This window comes from Macrobrachium nipponense, chromosome 43 (genome assembly GCF_015104395.2).
Source record: "Macrobrachium nipponense isolate FS-2020 chromosome 43, ASM1510439v2, whole genome shotgun sequence".
Classification (NCBI taxonomy): Eukaryota; Metazoa; Arthropoda; class Malacostraca; order Decapoda; family Palaemonidae; genus Macrobrachium; species Macrobrachium nipponense.
Window position 1 is genome coordinate 6854149 of NC_061104.1, and position 13341 is coordinate 6867489.

General features: G+C 34.4%; 1 protein-coding gene across 2 annotated transcripts in view; it reads right to left on the minus strand.

Moving 5' to 3' along the window:
- Positions 1-1957: 1957 nt before the first annotated feature.
- The window catches only part of LOC135214026 (ras-specific guanine nucleotide-releasing factor RalGPS1-like), a 39813-nt gene continuing 28429 nt past the window's right edge, over positions 1958-13341 (minus strand). Inside the window, exons 2-4 of one of the 2 annotated variants that reach the window (XM_064248141.1) lie at positions 9270-9411; positions 8945-9139; positions 1958-4837 (exon numbers count right to left, since the gene is read on the minus strand). In XM_064248141.1, the coding sequence (XP_064104211.1) occupies positions 4697-4837; positions 8945-9139; positions 9270-9411 (478 nt within the window). In that variant the 3' untranslated portion in view covers positions 1958-4696. The remainder of the gene's footprint in view (positions 4838-8944; positions 9140-9269; positions 9412-13341) is intronic. The other variant, XM_064248142.1, reaches the window with a different exon arrangement.

Sequence of the window (13341 nt, forward strand, 5' to 3'; positions counted from 1 at the left end):
TTTGAAGCTGGTACAGATTTCATAAGCCCTTCAAGTCAATAACCAGCATTTATATGAGAAATGAAAGGCATTGGCAATTTTATTAAAATCACAAGCATTTGCTTGTAGAGTAGAATCTTTGAAGGTACGTACAATACTCGCTGAAGTTTACAATCTACAACTTTGCAGTTGCTGGGAAAGATATCACTGTGCAGACCTTCAAGCACAAATAGGACTGAATCCTAAAGGGCGAAAAAGGCCTGATCAACTTCCAAGTCTTTGAGGTTAACAACTCTTGCCCAGCTCACAAGGGAAGGCAACTACATTTCCTATGACAACGTGCGAGTGCCACTGGATGGTGAAGGTGGTGATCCTGGCTTAGAGCTGATGCCCAACTGTGAGACAGCTGCTGGCAAGAGGGTGGAGGAAGCCACTAAAGATGATGATGATAATTCTAATGCATCATGTCCTGCAAACTGCAAGGTGAGGAGGAACTGAATGACTTCAGAGCCAAAATTCATTGACTGCACCTATTTCACCAAGGCCTTGGAGTTTGATGAAGCAGCTCAAGGAATTTAGCCGCTGGTGATTGCAAAGCAGAAACTGCTCTTTTTCGTGAGTACCACCTTCAACATCTGCTTCAGACACCCACTGCCTGTGCATCCAAGCCCACATCCATCAATTTCTTGAAAACTTGGTCCTTCAGCTCAGAACCACAAGCAACTACGTACTAAGGTAGTCTTTGTTGATGTGCCAGGTTTTTCCAGCATGGAATCTTAATGTTTCTGTCACCTCTTGAAGACCATCTACACACTTCAATGCTGTTTGAGTCAGTTCTGTACTTTGTAATATACTGAAGGAATGAGTGGCAGAGGAAGAAGAGGTGGACTTTAAACTTTTTTGAAAAGTCCCAACAAACTTTTATCTTTTTATACTGGCAGGACATTGCCCAAGTGTTCTTTTGATATGTTTCCCCGGGGCCTGTGGTGGCCACTCAATGTGTAGCTTGTTGGATGAGAGAAGAGGGACTATTACTTTTTATCTCCTCTCTTCCTCCCAGTAGGCAATGCTTGCTGTGCAAAATTCAGGCGAGTTCCACAACGGAGTTTCCTATCTTTGGCTTTCTATAGTTAGATGTAACCGTCAGATCCTTTATAAGCATCTGGAGTTTCATAATATTAGGCCACCTTTTGGGTTGGTTTTCTCTTTTAACATTAAAACCTTAGTCTTTTTTTTATTACTAGTGTGAAATTACAAACAAGCCCCACTCTAACATTACCTTATCATGCTTGACAGCACACATGCCAAGATGTACAGGAGGTTACAGTAGTTATCCTTCCCTTGCTTACATGACTGGGAAACTGTCATTTTCAGGTGGGAGATGAATATCATGTATGATCATATAAATTCTGCCAAAGGAGTAAATTAAAAAAAAAAATTTATGAAACCAATTGCAAATTTGTAAAAAAAAAAATTATTATTTTCCTTTATATACTAAAAATTAAAATTTATTTAGTTATTTAACTTTTAACAATTTGAGTTCTCTGAATGTTAAGAATTAAGAGCAGAGTTTTTGAGATTCAAAACATTCATGGTTTTGTTACACAGGAATAATAGTCTATAGAAAGTTTGGCTTGATGACAGATATTGGAAAACTTTTTAATCTACATGGTAATAAATATGAACATTAAATGGATTTTCAACAATCTTTGCTTATTACATGGTTTTCAAATATTGAAGTTGTCTTGACATAGTTCAAAATTATTAACTTTTTTCTCTCTCTACTATGGATAGCAATTGATTTTACTGTAGATTTCCCTGGCATAGGTTACCTCAAAACAAATTTTAGTATCTGTACAAATTAGTTCTCTTAAGAATTTATTACTTGTCAAGTTGTTTATTATTGTTAAAATTTACATAGTCATTCGGACATTTTCACTAAATGTAATGAGAAGGTTATTTGTAAATAAACTGCCAATGCACAAAGATCCATTTTATTGCCACAGAGTTAAGAGCACTCATTGAACAAAGTGACAGTATTTATGTAGATAACCTCAATAGCCACAAAATCAATTTTCTTAGTTAAAGCATGGGATATGTTGCAACAGTGTATGCCTTGCTTTTAAGGTTTCTCTTCAAGTAATTCTTACATAATGTGCAAAATGTTATGCCAAGTTTATCGCAAAAGAATTAGACCCCATTTAAAGAAAGGCACTTTTCATTTGGCCAAACAACAACAGTAAGACTTTCACAAAGATTAAATTACTAACGCAATATGGTAATGGAAATTGCAAATAACATACTGTTAGGAGGAATGTACGCAAAGGAATTATCACAATCTGGAAAGGATATTGTAATAAGAAAAAAAAAATGGTTTGGCCAATGAATTTTTTTTCGGAATGACCTCACAGTATACAGATGAGTTACCATATTTTTCTGTTTTTATTTTTTAATAAGCAACACCATACAATCACTTTCAAGCTTAGATTACAATTTATGACTATATTGTGAAAAAGAACTTCATGTACAAAACAAAACCAAAATGAAACTTCATAATACTGGATTCATCTCTCCTGAACAAGAGAGAATCTATACAAATTCTGGAATGAGTATTAAGTAACGATAATGTTATGGATTTTATATACATCATGTACATGAACCATTTTGAAAAATTATAAAATCTGAATACTACTACTACTACTGGCTAAGTAAAGTGGTTCATGGTAAGTAGCTTAAAAACCTATTAGGGGAATTCCCAATGATAACCGATCATCTGGAATTTCCAGACATAAGTATGATACAATATGTTAATGCGCATAAAAAACTTTACATATTTCACAGCCTAAAATCAAATGATTTAGATATTAAAAAGAGTGAAGTGGCCTTTATGATGGTTTTAAAATGTACACTGGACAAATTAGAAAAGGGAACAGTGCAAATTTCCTAATTTTTTTTTTATTCTTTGGTAAATTAACTGTATTATTACCTCTACTTTTTTATCTATAACATATAATCTTAGGATCTCATTTCTAGAGCTACAGTGATACACAAAAATGCTCCGCTGACAAAAAAAATTTAGTACAAAAAAAATCTCATTGAAAAAGCCCTAAAATTTATTGTCTTGGATTAAAGCCATGATTAATAACTAACAGGAGCAATTACATGTGTAGCAGTTCACCACAGGTTAAGGTAAGGAGTTCCAATTACACACTGTCAAGGAGACAAAATACAGTACAAAGCTCTTACATAGGCTACACAATGCTGCACATTGCCAGTACACTTTCTGGATAACTTGGACCTTTTCTCCTTAGGAGAAAATATAGCCAGCTTTTAACATTGTCTGCTGCACAAAGTAAGCAAGGTCCAAAAAACAAGTGAGCTAAGGCTGTGTAGTAAACACACATTTGAGAGAGCAAGCCAATATTTGGGAAATAGATCATTCTTACAGCAGCACAGCTACAGTATACATTGATGTTTTATATATACAAACAAGAATTTCTACTTACATTCATTATCCCAACTTTTTACTTTCATATTATTGCAAAACACTTTTGAAGTACTACTATTAACAAGCAAGGACGAACTGTCCGACAAATCAGTACTTCAAGACACTCACCTGAGTATAACATTCAATAAATCGTGTTGGCATAGAGGCTTTACATAATGTAGGATCTTCATTTCTTTCTGATTATAAAGAATTTTTACAATAACCATTATATCTAGTAAGGTACTATAAGGTCCAACTGCCATAAATAGTCAATCTGTAATAAACTATTTACACTTGATGTCTCAAGTGATGCCATACAAAAATTTGTGTACTGTACAGTACTTCATTTTTATCATCTTACAAGAGGCAAAAATAGAAAAATCAATATGCTTCACCTTCTTTTTCCTGAAGTGTATGAAAACTATTTATATTGACAGGAAGTAGAGATAAATTGTCCCAATTCTTCTGAATTTAATAACTTTAATGCCATTTATATGGTGGCCCTTCATTGAGAAAAATCAGGCACTTGACAAACCATTTCATTACTGCTTGATTTAGTTAGACCTGTAATAACCAGATTTTACACACACATTTAAATAACCTTTGGCAGAACATTTTGTCATTTAAGGACTAGAATCAAATTACAGTAATACAAAAGTTGTTGGTCAGAATTCAGCACCTAATATGGCATGGACATGGGCCACAACCTGGCAGATGCAGTGGGCCCAAACATAAATAATGTTTCCTTTGATCATGAAGGCAAAACGGATGTTATTCACAGGCACTCAACTAGTGTCCCACAACTTACAGTTCACCCACATTTCGTTGTTGCCATATTAACGGTTCATATGATGCAACTTTATTTTCTGAACTGACAAACTTTAAAATCAAAATCCTGTTATTACGTACTTTCTCAATTATCCTTTCTAGAACTAGAGACGGCTTTTGACACTACAAGCTTGCGTTCATTTATGAGAAAGATTAATTTGCTCTTCACAGTTCTTTCTTTGAAGCTGCACTACTCCACACAACATTTGCTTTTCAATGAGGACATTTGTTTTCCATTAGTTCAGATTGCTAGGCAGCCTCCCTATCACTTCCTTTAACATTTGATACACTATGTATTCTGTTCTTACCCAGAACATACTTTCATGTGGATAAATTAAAAACTTTTTGAGCATACCACATATGCTTATTGAAGAACAAAAAGACACCACTAATCATCTTGATCTATTCAAAAGTAATTAGGTTCTCTGGTGGTCTCTGAATGTTCTCAGTCAATGCTTGTTGAAGGTTGTATATCCATGACTTGGCAGCTGATACAGAAGGTGCCCGAAATTTGTATATTGTAGCTTTCCCTGGATCAGAGAGCTGAAAAAAAGCAATGCTGGTTATAATTTATAGAAATAAATTTTCAGTACACAAAAAATGTTTGATAAACATACAGTCAAATAATGGTTTTCCCTACAACATACACTTCAATACAAGACCTATGTTAGAGTAAAAATGACATCATATTTAGAGTAAACAAGCTGAACTCCGACTGTGATTAAATTGGAAAGGGAATTACCATCTGCCACCTTCCTCTTTCATGAGAGGAAGAAAGACACTATATTAGCCTAACTAACTGAAGTGCTTTTAAAAATTAGCTCACTATAGGTACAGTACAAATACAATAATTTATCTCTACTTTTTTCCCTCTCTCACAAACTCAAATAGGATGCTTAGAGAGAAATGTTGTATCATACACTAGAATATAAGGTACTTATTATACAAATATGGTGCATTATATATACAGTGAATAAGATAGTATATACATGTGATAAATGAAGTGCATAACTAAAAGTAAATCAAGTAGTCTCTTGAAACATTTTAGTCAAGGCTTAGTTTGTAAGTAAAACATGCTTTAGAAACCTGTGATCATTTGAGGTTTTTTGTATTTTTCCTATGGAAATAGTATGCCGTGAAATATTAAAAATACTTTTAAAAGTTCAATACAGTATATATACAGTGGTCCCCCTGTATTCGCGGGGGATGCGTACCTGACCCCCCCGCGAATAGTTAGAATCCGCGAATGTTTGGAACCACTATAAAAACGCTAAAAACAGCCTATTTTGTTAGTTAAAACTTAAGAAAAACCACTAAAAATTTTCATACTTGGATTTTTTAATAGTTTTATCACAAAAAGTGCATTTTATGATGAAATTGATAACAAAAACCAGGAATTTGTGGATATTTCTCATAGAAAAATACCGCGAATGTGCAAATTTTCTGCGAATAATGCAGGGAAACGTTCCCGAGAGAAATCCGCGAATGTGCGAATTTTCCAAGAATAATGCAGGGAAACGTTCCCGAGAGAAATCCGCGAATGTGTGAGTCCGCGAATACGGGGGGTCTACTGTAAACCTCTTTACTTTACTTATGCCTTAGATTACCATTCCAAATATTTACATGTGAAATGAAGTCATTATCTATACTTAAGTGAGACCACATTCCCAAGAGAGTTCATCTTTCTTTGGCCAACTTTGCAAGCTTAAAATATGTATATATAAATATAGTAAGAAGAACGATCATAAAGAGTAAAACAGATCTGCATTTATGTGACATAAATTTATAAAAAATTCTTAGTCTACACAACTAACAAAGCTCACATTTGTTTTAACCCAAATCACTACCTGGTAGGTAATTTCAATATGCCTTCAAGGATCAAGACTAACTAGGTGGAATCTTCCTTGGATCTTTATTATTAAGCTGGCTATTAGGAAAAATAAGAATAAAAGGCAGAAACTGTACAAATCAAAGTTACAACAAAACAATTCCCTTCGTTCAGGTAGATTTCTCCAAAGTACTACAATCAAAGCAGCAAAACAAATTTCTCTGTAGTTCAGTCACATTTAACAATCATCCTTGGGACAAAGAAACCAAGTAAACTGAAAATTTTACCTCATGTGCAGAGGAAAAAGCATACTAGCCACCAGTAATATGTATGTGTGGTGCATAACTCTACTTTTTTCATTTGTATAACCATCCAGTTGGCAAAAAAAGATCAGAGCTGCTAGTAGTAACTAGTGTAAAAGTACAAAGGGTCTCTACAATCAGAAAAATAAAATGAGCATACAAAACCTCAGATAATTCATTCGGTAATAATAAAACTATGCGATCTGGTAGCCACAAGAAGATTACTTGAACTCTGATGTAGTCAAGTACTATCCAAATACAAAAGATGACTGTACTTTAAAATACATAAATCTAAGAACCTATGAGTTTATAATTACAAAAATAACTGTGCAACATATTCTGAGAACGAACATGCACATTAAATAATAGAAATGTGAAGCTGGTAAGTATCCCATATAAACTCACACCCCAAACTCTCACCCATTAAATTATATTGCCATTACTATTAGCCAAGCTGCAACCGTAGTTGAAAAAACAGAATGCTACAAAACTCAGGGCTCCAGAAGAGGAAAGTAATCCATTACACAAGAAGAAATACATAAGAATAAAGTATAAAAAGAGAAGCAGCACAAGATGAAACCAATATGAAACTTATAAGAGCCTGGTCAAGAAACAAGCATTTGCACCAATCAATAATTTGTTCACAGAAGGACCAAAAGTCTAGAGAACTATGCACTGGATATTACAAAACAAGAGCAGAGAAGAAGTAACAGTACATATATTTGGCAGATATAGTCTTGAAGATCTGAATACAAGGGATAATCAGAAGTATGAAGTTTTATAAAACATGTACAGTGAGGTAACTGAATGAATGCCAAAGATTAATATCGAGATCTGGGATAAGAACCTTAGTATAACTAAGGTTTTGCCCGACAATTTCAAATATGTCCGCTAAGGAAGACCAGATATGTGAACAATGTTCAAATCATATAAATAAGGTCTCTGAAATAATGTGAAAGGCTCTTGGTATGCAACAATTCTGTGCAAATGATGAACAGTTACATTGGATATGTTTCTCAAAACTGAATGTCCAATCCAGAATGACAGAATTCTAAATGAGTTGTATGCAGTTTGAAAAACACAATAAAAAATATCTGAATAAGGGACACTAAAAAATTTGGGTGGTGTGGATCAATGTCTTCAACCTACTAACACAATGAGTTTTCTAAGGGTTCAGTTTTGTTCATAATATGCACACGCACTAAAATTACAGCAAAAAGAAGTATTGGATAACTCAGTAAAAACACCTTATACCTGCAAACGCTTACTAGAGTAGGCACAACCAACTTTTTACTGAACTTATGCAAAGGGTTATGTCTGAAACTTCCAATCTACAAGAGCATCCTTTATAGGAAACTAAAGAAGAAATGCATTTATAGTATGTATTAGTATTGTAAGTGCATAAAAGATACTCATTTTACTAAGGCATAAGCAGGAAGAAGAAGCAGAAATTCTTACATACACTACGGTACGTATAGATTCTTACACTCGGAGATAGGCGATGTTTGTAATGCTACAAATCAAGAAATGCAAAGGTCAACTCATAATTCTGAATACACACCATCTAACTGCAGTGTTTTATGGATATAGTTCTGAGCAACAGAAAATAAAGACTACAAATTTATCAGTAAATAACTTATTCACTTGAATGAAATTAGACGCAAATCAGCATGCTGCCTATCCATCTACATATCATAATAAAATTTATGAGACCACTGGCTTCATTTACACAAAGCAAATCATATGGTGAATGAAAATACAAGTGTTTATCAATGAGTTGGATTCAGCATGGCCATTTCTTTCCTTTGTGGTATTCAAGCATTAGTAATGTAAGTGAATATTAAGCAAGACTACTTAATCATATGGAATATTTTTTTCCATAAAATTAATGGTACAATATACTATAAACAAAATATGTAGTTTTTTTCTTGGATTTATGTTATAATATTTATTTAAAGTAAAAATAAAGTGAAGCAACCAAAGTTCCTGAAATTTATGTTTAACTGTTTGTATATACTGCTATCACATTTATATACAACAGCCACAATTATTACAGAGAAAAAATTTTACTTACAGTCGGTAAGCACTATACAGTACATAAATGTCACTTCCAAGTAAACCAACTTCAGCAGCTGTTAATTTATATCACTAGCAAAAAGCAGAAAAAAATCTTGCATTAATCTACTTTAGCTATGTGATGCTATTAAAAAAGATTAATGAAGATTTGAAGACTATCAGAATGCTACCATGCAGTAAACATCCCATTTACAAATAAAAATCTGCACACACTATTGAATACAAGAAAGCAAGATTAGGAAAGAATAGGATATCCTTCCGAAGTTTTTGAAAGCAAGGGTAAAAATCTGAAATAAAAATCCAGGTGACAGACTACCAGAAATAAAAACAGGGCAATTGTCATAGGCCATTCCTACATATTACATACCACTCCATTACCAAGTGAAGACCAATACCAACCATCCCAAGCATGTTAACATAACAAAACCATTAAGTAGACATTACCAAGGTGTACACCCTAACCTGGAATACATCAGGCTGGGATTGGGCATCTTGTGGACCAACAAGCACCAGTTTACTGCCCTGACCAATGAGAGGCTGAAGTTTACAAGGTGAGGTCTTGAAGTCTGCTCGCTCCTGTCCTCTTGAAGTTAAACTTTTTGGATGATAATAAACCAGAGCTCCACCCCACAACTGAACCTGTAGTTTATGCACAAAATTTTATTATGTATATCATGCTGACAGAAGCAATACAATGGCAAATTTTATTTCAAGCTATACTACATATAGCAAAGTACTTCAGAAACTAAAAAATAGACTATTTCCCTACCCAGTATCTATGCCAAGCTGACACTGCAGGTCTTCTGCCATCTTTAATAACAGTCTTTCTTTTCAAAGGCCCTTGAACACCACATTCTTCTCCACTTACTTCAAACACTACTTCTGTATCAGAATCAGAAGAAAGTCCTGACCTGGATATAAAAACAAACACTTAGTAGTAGTATCTCCCAGAGTTTATAACTTAAAGTATCTCCCAGAGTTTATACATAACTTTAAGGGCAATCATTACTGTTTATATATAGCACGAGATACGTAGGGGAATGATTATGACAAGGAAAACTAATGTGTGTTAACAATCTCAATCTGCTATTTCCATGCAACCTTATGAATATACACGGAATAGTTTTTGTGAGGCTTTAAAATACATATCAACATCATCCTAAAGATTTTATCATTTTAAATTTTAACATCTTGACTCTTCTCTGATTGTGCACTTTCTGATCTCAGTCTTCATCTGTTCTCCTTTTCTAGGATTTCCTTGGGCTTTCTAGGAATCTGTTCTGCCATTTCCTTCTCTACTATTTTTCTGGCTAAGTATTCCTCATCCTTTCTTATTCAAGTCACTGGATATGACACCTCGCCTCAGTTTCATTTGTAATACAATCTTCCCACCACAATCTGGCCATGAATTATAAGTCTATAATCACACTTTTCAAAATCTCCTTCATACTTAATGTCAGAGCCCACATTTCTACTACATAATAGTGATACAGGTATTATGCACTACATCTTAAATCTTAAATGAGATACCTTTATTTTTTATTAATAATGTAGCTATCTACAGTGCTTATCTAATCCCAGCTGCTGATAGTTGCTCTTGCTGTCTCATCAACTGTCTTCTTTACAATCCAAACATGCTCCCAAAAGAACAAAAATATTCTTAATTCTAAGGTCTACCCTCCTACCACCACAAAGTTCTTCACCATCTGCTTTTAAACATTTTGACACCCTAGACATTTCTAATATGTGGCACCATCTGTTAAATTTAGTACACAGTGCTTAAGCCACACTTTTGCTGCAGCAGCCACATGGCTACTTCCTGTAGGAACTTTTATATATCTTTACTCTAGTCACCTTAAGCTCTCTTGATTTTCAATGCTCTCCTCTCCATGAATTACTTACGGTTCTTTGCAGTGTCCCTTCGGGCCCTAGCTGCAACTACTTTCATTCCTTTAGGTTTTCCTCCTGTTACACCTTTCAAACCTTTTACTGTCAATTTTCGTTTTAGCGCTGAAGGACCTGTTGCCCAGTGCTTAGCATAATGCCAAAAATATATATAAATCAAATCAATCTGCACTTATTTTTATGCATTTAAAGTTTTCATACTCTTCCTCTGATATTTTAGTTAAGATTAGGTTATTTGATTATAGCAGTTCCAGGGGTCCTCCTTTTCTGCACACCATCTTCCTGAAATTTGAAAGTCCTTTGGTTCATGCCAGCATCCGTCAGTATATATTAATTTTCATCCTCCAGAAATTTTTTAAAATACTGCCTCAGTTATTCCAGCTTTTCTTTCCAACTTTATGTTCTGAATTTTTATCTTTTATAGGCTTTGCCACTATTATGACTTTTCCATTATTTATCAGTCACTTTTGCCATCTTGAATATTTTCTTTTTCCCTTCTGCTGTCTTGAGAGCCTGATTTCTTTCTTTACAACTCAATGTTCTTGCCCTCTCTCTCATCTCCTGACTGTGTGTATATTGTACACCGCAATTCCCATCCTTGCATGTCCTCGGCCAAAGCATGGAAGTTCTTTATATATTCTTTCTCTTTCTCTATATCCCTTCCTCAAAATCACACAACAGTACTACTTCTACAGTACTGCATTTGTGTCTTCTTTTAGCGGTTTTTACTGAACACTTCAGTGTTATTTTTTCTAACACTTTTCCTTATCCTCCTTTATTTACTTCAACTGTTTTCAATTGCAAATTGAATCACCTTTCAGCTGGCTCCAATATGTCAAATATGCCTCATCTAGTATAAACAGTACAATCCTTTTTTTAATACCATCTGTACTTGTCATCAGTTTACCGTCTGTCTCAGCCTCTCAACTCTTGTATGTTATGAACGTCTTCTCTTGGTTTCTTGAACACTGAGTCTAGCAGCTTTAAAGCTTGTTGTTAACAGAATTCCAATACTGCTTCTCCTTCCTTCATTTTCTCTGAATCTTTATCTTCCCATCAAACTTTACAGCCAACTCTCTCTATTTGTGTTCAGCCACTGAAGTTTTCTCTTACCAGTATCCTCTAATACTGTGCCATTTTTGTCACTTCATTTGATGACCATATTTTTTTTTTATTAAGGCTTCCTAACTGTGGTAGGTCCATGGAGTACATACAATGAAAGCATGTACTACTTAGAATATATGACAGTATAGATAAATCACTACTGATTTTGCTGAAAGGTGACTATTTTACAGCACTACTATGTTCTCATTTCACTGTAATTCTAGTTACAATGTTGTGTATTACCATATATCCCAAGACTAGTAAAGACTTTATAATAATCTTTTAAATTCTTTGATGTAACCAATAAATTTTTGTAAATGCTTGGGAAAAATTAGACATGGACAGTTTTCAGTCTCTTAAATCACTATTTCTCAGCAAAAAGTGTAGCATATAAAAGGCTACTGTCTACAGTATGCCACTTTGCAGCAGCAATCTCCCGCAATTGCAGTTTTATACCTTTTACTTTACATTTCTTCCCTTCAGTCTTGTTCCATCCAGCTCTGCCTCATTCCTAGTTTCACCTGTCATTTAATGACAAATCATTCGTTCCATCCCCACAAAAATTTACAAAATTGATTCGGTGGTCTGAGTAAACTAATTTTTTCATAATGATAATAATAATTACAAAAGAAAGTGAAGAATACAGTAGGATGTCATTTGGAATAATGAAATACTACTGTAAGTGACTGAGTTTTGCTAATGCAAGTAACTGACATTCTCTACTCATGGCAGACAACATCAATTTAATTAATCCTGCGTGCAAAGTTTCAACATTTATGCATTTACAATGAACAATTACTGCTATGCTAACCCCTGTCATCACCTGAGTCAATCTTCATTTCAACTACGGAATTTTCACGATGTTAGCTACAAATATCTAAACCTCAAATTAGGTCAAGCATTTCACATCACAAGTTTCAAATCCTTGACTATTGTATGCCTTTCAAGAGATTTACTGTTGAGACGAAGGCAATATATGGGAGGATGCTTGAGTAAAAAGCCGATAATAACTTCACAGGCCACAACACCATTTTTTTTTACTTACTTCCTCTTCACGGAACATCAACTGTAGTTATAACTTTTACCAACAGAGGCGCTGGCGGCAAAACACAGACAATGTTATAAATAAATGGTAAACTTAAATAAATATGTATAGAATTATTCATCTTGAGTTTATTACTCAACATTTACCTCTTAGGAAAGGGAGTACACTCAAAGGAAAGGAAGTACAACTTGAGAACTTTTCCTTCCAGTTTCTTCCAAATCAAACTTACTTCAGTCACTTCAATTTCCTACATCAAGCCTAAGGAGGATCACCATTTCCAGTTTGTTTCACAACAATCCAAACTGGTTTTACTTAGCCTTTCGTGTGTGTGTTCGCAAATCCCCAAATGCTCAAAATTTGGAAGACAAAGTAGATTGGTTGCTGCCGCCAGGTGGCACCCTTGCATGTCACCAGGTCTCCAGCAGGAAACTGAATCATGTATTGTGTCTGCTGACTTGCTCTTGGATTGTGTTTGGATTGCTTTTCAGTCTCATCTCTGAAGTGAACATAAAAACACTGAATTTTCTAGGAAAATTCCTGTCATTATGTTTCATCCCTTGTGTTAATACTCTAGTGCTGTTTTTGTTCTGGTATTCATATTCTGCTGTTTTTAAAGTGCTTTCCAGTTTGATGTTGTTCTGCTACTCAGTAACAATGGTTCAATTTGTGACTGGCTAGTGTGCTTGTTTCTGGCTCAGCTCAGTGCTTGTTAATTTTGGTAAAAGTTAATTTTGTCTTCTTTTGAATTGTCCTTTATTTTAATTATTTATTGACTAAATTATATTTC